We start from the raw sequence: 7,022 nt of genomic DNA on the forward strand, positions 1-7,022 counted from the left end.
TAAATAAAAGTAACCTTTCTTCCTAATTATCTCTAGAAATAGTACAGCCCATTCGGTCATAAAGCTTAGCACTAACAACTGTTGAAAGAAAAAGTAGAGTTTCAGAAAAGGAAAATGGTCTGAGGAGTGAAAAATAAAGAAGAAGAAAAACTATCAGCAACTCCCATTTTACCTGACACTCCTTTTCTTTTTAGTTCCGTTAATTTTTTTTAAAAAAATTTACATTAATCACATAGTTCTATAATCAAATAAATATCATGAATTATTTAATATCATAAATTTCAAAAGAAAAAAGATTGTCTAATCTCTATGTCCAGTCAATGCTTCCATATAAATGAAATAGATGGAGTAATACGTAAATTGTCTTTAGATAAAGGAATAAAATAAAAAGAAAGGAAAAAGCTACAACAAGTATAGTTCAAAGGTAAAGATATGTTCTGTCTTGGCTTCTTTATTTAAAACCCTCGTGGCCTAGTATATCTTTTCACTTAAAAGCGAAAAGAGAACTCAACAAAGCTAGTAGTTCAAGCATATATATACACATACTTCATCTTAGCAGCAAGAAGAAGTAACAAGAAAGAAAGAAAGAAAGAAAGAAAGGAAGAAAGAGAGAGAGAGAGAGAGAGAACCAAAGTTTTGAGTAGAGGGCTGGGAGTGTTAAAGGGAGAGGGGTTAATATAGAAAGAGAGTGTTCAGTTCTCAGGCAAGATAGGTTACGGTATCAACAACGAAGGGGGGTGTAGGGGGGTGGGGTTGGGGCCAAGTTATGCGAACGGGAGCAGGTAGTGCAGTGCAACAGACCCTCACAAATGAGGCTGCTTCAGTGTTGAAGCACTCTCTTAGCTTGGCCAGGAGAAGAGGCCATGCACAGGTCACTCCTCTTCATGTGGCTGCCATCTTGTTAAGCTCAAGAGTAAGTCTTCTTAGAAGGGCTTGTCTCAAATCTCAACCAAATAATTATTCATCTCATCCGCTTCACTGTAGAGCTCTTGAGCTATGCTTTAATGTGGCACTTAATAGGCTTCCAACCAGTGCTGGTCCACTCCTTCATGGCCAGCCTTGTTTGTCTAATGCTTTAATTGCTGCACTCAAAAGAGCACAAGCTCATCAAAGGAGAGGCTGCATAGAGCAACAGCAACAGCAGCAGCCACCTCTTTTAGCCATTAAGGTTGAGTTAGAGCAGCTCATCTTGTCCATTCTAGATGACCCTAGTGTTAGTAGGGTTATGAGGGAAGCTGGTTTCTCTAGCACTGCCACTAAAAACAACATAGAGGAATCAGCTTCTTCAGTCTTTCACTGTTACAACAATAGCTCCGGCGGAATTTACTCAACACCGAGTTCTCCTCCCCCTCCTACTACTGATCAGAAAAATAATCCTATTAATAGTAATTTCTGGAATTCTTCCCAAAATCCTAATAATTTTCTCTTTTCTCCTCACAAGTTCATTAATACACAAACATCAGATGTCAAGTTGATGATAGATGTGTTGCTGAGGAGTAGTAACAACAAGAGGAGAAACACTGTGATAGTTGGTGACTCGGTGTCCAGCACAGAAGGGCTTGTTGCAGAACTGATGGGAAAAGTGGAGAGAGGGGATGTGCCTGAGGAACTGAAAGCAGCTCACTTTATCAAATTTCAGTTTTCAGCAGCACCACTCATGTTGATGAAAAGAGAGGAAGTGGAGCTGAACATATCAGACCTGAAAAGGAAAGTGGAATCTCTTACAGGAAGTAATAGGGGAGGAGGAGTCATTATCTATACAGGTGACTTGAAATGGACAGTTGATACTACTACTACCCTTGCTCATGAGAAAGGAAGAGGATTATATGCTAGTTATAGTCCAGTTCATCATCTTGTAGCTGAGATAGGAAGGCTGGTTTCTTCCTACAACTGCGGCAACAGCTCATCAAATGCAAAGGTTTGGTTGTTGGCTACAGCAAATTATCAAACTTATATCAAGTGCCAAAGGAAACAGCCTCCTCTTGATATTCAATGGTCTCTTCAAGCTATCTCTGTTCCATCGGGGGGTCTAGTGTTAAGTCTCAATAGTACAAGGTGAGCAAGCATTTATTTATTTATTTTGTCTTCTTTCCTGATAATCATAAGCATAAATTTATATATTTTATAATGCAGTACTATATTTGATTAGTTCTTGAAGCACTATATATTTTGTTTCCTTATATGTCTCTGTCGAGTGTTCATGGTTTGAACACTGTACAAAGCCAGCAGGACTTAGGAGCATGCTATATTGCCAAAAAGCAATGCTAAGAAGACGTACAAATTCAAAAGGAATTTACTCCTTTCTTGTTTCTTTTCTTTTTTCTGGATATATATGCTGTAATGTTTTTAACTCATAAGGTGAAAAAGGCAAAGGAGGAAGGGCGGAAATTTGAAATATAATAGTTAATAATTACCACCTTTTAAGTGTTTAGCAGGTGATGTTGTAGTATATAGGTTTTTGTCCCAAGCATGTTTGTAGCCTTTTTCAGGTTTCAAGGGAATTATTTTCCTTTTTTGACTCCTTTTTCATATGGGAAAGCAGCTTAAAGAAGTGACGCTAATTTTTATGATGGAGTCCTTTATGATAGTTCAAATACTACTGTGATCTTGTTAATTTCATTCCTTTGTTTCCTTCCTTTTCAATTTAGTGGATATTTGAACTGTGCTAAACTTATTAAACCCTCCATAAAAATGTTGAAGTTAATTATTTTCAATCTCAGAAATGTACTCCATCCGTCTCATTTTATTTGCATATTTTATTTTGCTTATCCACTTTAGCAAATCAAGAGACTTTATTATTTTTTTCTCACACTACTCTTAGTGTTAAATAACTGTAATAGTCAAATTTAGAGTTTCAAAATATCATTAATAAAGTTCGTTTAATGAAATACTCCTCTAGTTAAAGCTTTCTTAAGAAGTGTAGCAGGCAGAGGCGAACCCAGGATTTGAAGTTTGGGAGTGCACCAGTATTGTCAAAGGCGCGCATAAGTTCTGAATAAAGACTCAAATTTGTGTTGATCGCTCGCCTCGTTTAATGTGCAGTTTAGGTTCTAATTTATAAAATATACTTTCTCTTGTCAATAAGGCTTTTTTGGAGATTCGAACACTAAACAATTGATATTTTACTTAATTAAAAAAAACAATTTTTGTATTCATATATTTGTCATTCATGCTTATATTATTAGTCTTTAACTAGACATATGTTTATACTTTTTCTCCTTTATGCCTTTTTTTGCTAAATCTCACGTTATATTTGTAATTTTTGTTTAAATATAATGGACCTTGAAGCTTTTTTTGTCCTTTTTTGCTTTTACTAAGGCGATGAGAATTGTCTTTAAAACTATAACTTGATTGAGGAGAATAATATCTATCCATTTCGATTCACAAGAATCAATTACAAATTCCTACAAAATAAAAAATTCATCAAGAATATAAATAAAAATATTTATTTATTTATTTTTAATCAAATCCCATGAACTTAAATAGAAGCAAGAAAAATGAAATAAATAAATTTTACCCACTAACTTTCAAGCAACAAGTAAATATTAAAAGCAATTAACATTACCCAAACTTGAATAAAAAAATAAAAGGAAGAAATGTGTACCTATTAGCATCTGGTGGCATTTAAATGTATATAAAGGAAAAGTAAAATGAAAAAATCAAGAGACTCCATCAAGAATCAAACACTCAACATGAGGGCTAGAAGGGCATGAACATTTGAGTTCCAAACCAGTGCACCCACACAAGTTATATTACCAAAGGTGCACAATTAAATATATTAACACTTTAGTAGGATATATATACGTATAGATACAATTTTTTAAAAAAGTTACTGGATACACGTGCACTCTCGAGGCACCACATGGGTCCGCATCTGGTTGCAGGTAACATAAGTAATAAGAAACCATATGAGTACTTAACAATCTTTCTTTTAACTTGATAAAAAAAAAAGTAGTACGTAATAATTATTTATTGGAACGAATTTAAGGAAGTATATTTACTAAACAAGTATATATTCTCATGGTTTTGCAGTGTCCATGAACCAAGGAACCCATTATCTCAACAAATCTTTGAGAAAAAGCCAGTCCCTAGCAAGGAGGAACAATATGCACTCACGTGTTGTGCAGAATGCACCTCCAATTATGAAAGAGAAGCTAGATTGAAGTTTGGCCTTCGGAAAACTTCTATATTGTATTCTATCACATGTGACACTAAGGACTCTGACAAGGCTCCAACCTCATTGCCTGATTGGCTCAAACCACATGACATGGATGCAACTAACAAGGTAAATATCTTACAATTCTCACTTATTAGCCTACAATTATTACAATTTTTCCTTTATGACTTTGAATATAATAATACTCCCATCGCGTCAAGGAGATGATGACAGAATTCAGAGTATTAAGATCAACGTGGCTAATCTATTATAATTGACTCGGATTGTTTCAGCAATGATCAAACAAAATCATTGTAGGTTGAAACTAACTAAAATGCATTTTTAAGTCACGATTTATTAAATAAATAACAGTATTTTACAATTAAAAAAACTTGACAATTTTTTACTCTAAGGAGAGCATGTTTAACTTTTTACCTAGTACTTCCTCTATTTCAATTTTTTTGTTTTGACTTCCATTTTAATCTCTTTAAAAAAGAATTACTTTTTTCCGTTTTAAACAATTTATAAATTTGAATTTTTTCGTGACATGTTTAAGATCAAACAATTAAAGATGTATATTTCACTTATTTTTAATTTAAGATCACAAAATTCAAGGGTCTTCTTTATTTTTTAAATTCCATGTCAAAAGAAAATCAAACAAACAAAAATGATGGAGTAGTATTGCCACATAAAATAGAACCTACTGTGTGTTAGATGTTTTTCTTTGGATTTATTTTTTAAACTTTGAAAACAGTATCTTATTGGCCATCTTCTGTTTTTTTTCCCTTCTTATGGGGGACTCTCAGGATGATGTGGCTGAGTTGAAAAGAAAGTGGAGCTGGTTGTGCAAAAATCTTCATCACGGAAAGCCTACTCAAAGACAAGAATACAATGGCAGTGGGGAGAATTACTCTTTTAATTCATTATACCCATGGTGGCCTAATCAGAGCAGCATAATAACAGATTGCAAATCAATTTCATTTAATGATCTTCCAAGTCTGAAGACAAATCAGGGAGCCAGCACAGTGCCAAGGTTCAGAAGACAACAATCATGTCATATCGAGTTCAGTTTCAGCGACGGGAACTCAAAAAATCAATCATCAGTAGTGAAGTCAAACTTGGAATCTCTGAAGATCAGAGAAGGGAAAGAAGTGAAAATAACACTTTCTCTTGGGAATTCACAGCTTTCTGATGTCGGGAACATCGTTGATGAAGAGGTGCTCAAAATGTTGCAAGAGAACTTGCCTTGGCAAATGAAAAACATGCATACTATTGTGGATGTGTTGATGGATTTCAGCACAATCAAGAAGCATAAAAATTGGTTGCTGATTCAGGGGAATGACTCAATTGGGAAACAAAGATTGGCTCGAGTGATAGCAAAGTCAGCATTTGGTTCTGATGACTTGCTCTTGTGCATGAACATGAAAATGAGGGAAAATCATCATCATGTTGAATTGCTCAAGCAGGCCTTAAGGAATAATGAAAAGCTTGTTGTCCTAGTGGAAGATGATGATTTTGCTGACCCAGAGTTACTGAAATTTCTTATGGATGCCTATGAAAATGGGAGCTCTACTAGCCATTTGTTCATTTTAGCAAGGACTAGTGATGCCACTCACTGCAAAGATGGAAGAGAGTGCAACACAGAGTCTGTAATCCAGATGAAACTGGTGCTAAGTGAAACGACTCTGAATCTTGGATCAGTATGTGTTGATCATAAGAGAAACGCCGAGTGGGAATTGTCTTTACCTAACAAGTCCAAGAGTCCAAAAAACAATGTGATGGATGATGTCTCCTCAATTGCTGCTCAAAATAGGAAGATGAAGAAGGAACTCACAAGGCAATTGAGCTCAAACACCCTTGACCTCAATATCAAAGCAGACGAGCTCAATGAGGATGATGAAAATAAAGCTATAACTGAGGATTTTAGCCCCATTTCAAGTGACTTGACTCGGGATACAACTAACGATCAACATCACCAAAACAACAATCCACCACTTGGTTTCTTCGACCTCATCAAGAACCGCCTTGTTTTAAAGCGTGATTCTTCTCAAGACAAACAAATGAGAGAGGTGTTCATGTACAAGATGAGAAGGTCATTGGAGGAAGTATGTGGAAGTAAAATACTAGAGAGTTTTTACTTGGAGGAAATGATGTTGGAGAAGGTATTTGAGGGGTGTGGTTCATTTCTCAACAGCTTGTTTGATGAATGGCTAAAAGACATTTTTCAAAGGAGCTTGCAAATGATTGGAGAGAAAGAGAATGTGAGGATCAAGCTATGTGAGGTGGTGGGACCTAAAGATGAGAATGGATTCAAAGGCTCATGTCTTCCAAGAGGGATTCAAGTTTCAATCATGGATTAAGCTGTCACTTCTAGCTATATCATGTAATATTTCATTGTCAATGCACCACTCTTGTAACTAGCTAGTCTTGTTTCTTAGTAGAATGTCTTCTTTGTTTTCACCCCATGCCAAAGTGCAGCTCTCCAACTTAAAAATAATTACTATTCCCTCCAGTCCATTTTACTTATATCCTTACTAAAAATAGATGTGCCAAAATAATTATCATTTTAAAAATTAAAGTAGAATTAGTTGTTTGTTTTCAAATTTACCTTTAGACATAAATATTGAAAGATATTAATGTAGTTGCAAAACGAAAAATATTAAATCGTGAAAAGTAATAAGTAAAGAAGTTATTCAAATTTACCTCAGGCTAAAACTCTCGGCCGAGTTGACGTCCTTTTATATCGACATCACACTATCGTGGGCCGGTTCCTGCTATATCTGGCCCGAGTTGGCCCAATTGGTTCAATTCTTACCGAAGCTAATTTTACCCATACAAAGACAATTAGGGTGTGTTTGGTATGATG

At 35.3% G+C, this 7,022-nt stretch overlaps 1 protein-coding gene across 2 annotated transcripts; it reads left to right on the top strand.

The window, feature by feature from the left end:
• Positions 1 to 470: 470 nt before the first annotated feature.
• On the top strand, positions 471 to 6,682 carry LOC107850198 (protein SMAX1-LIKE 4). 2 transcript variants are annotated; one of them, XM_016694623.2, is made up of 4 exons: positions 472 to 913; positions 1,442 to 2,055; positions 4,033 to 4,285; positions 4,963 to 6,682. In XM_016694623.2, exons 1-4 carry the CDS (start codon positions 767 to 769, stop codon positions 6,514 to 6,516), a joined length of 2,568 nt encoding a protein of 855 aa, XP_016550109.1. In that variant the 5' UTR covers positions 472 to 766; the 3' UTR covers positions 6,517 to 6,682. The 2 variants fall into 2 exon arrangements, with proteins under 2 accessions (XP_016550103.1, XP_016550109.1); XM_016694617.2 differs by having other exon boundaries at positions 471 to 2,055.
• Positions 6,683 to 7,022: the final 340 nt, after the last annotated feature.

Source organism: Capsicum annuum, chromosome 7 (assembly GCF_002878395.1).
Source record: "Capsicum annuum cultivar UCD-10X-F1 chromosome 7, UCD10Xv1.1, whole genome shotgun sequence".
NCBI classification, from domain to species: domain Eukaryota; kingdom Viridiplantae; phylum Streptophyta; class Magnoliopsida; order Solanales; family Solanaceae; genus Capsicum; species Capsicum annuum.

What these genes read in the sequence shown, in the direction of transcription:
- LOC107850198 (XM_016694617.2), top strand. Translation starts at nt 767, where the DNA reads ATGCGAACGGGAGCAGGTAGTGCAGTGCAACAGACCCTCACAAATGAG. An exon ending in TTAAGTCTCAATAGTACAAG is followed by an intron (nt 2,056 to 4,032) that starts GTGAGCAAGCAT and finishes ATGGTTTTGCAG; the next exon opens with TGTCCATGAACCAAGGAACC. An exon ending in ACATGGATGCAACTAACAAG is followed by an intron (nt 4,286 to 4,962) that starts GTAAATATCTTA and finishes GGGGACTCTCAG; the next exon opens with GATGATGTGGCTGAGTTGAA.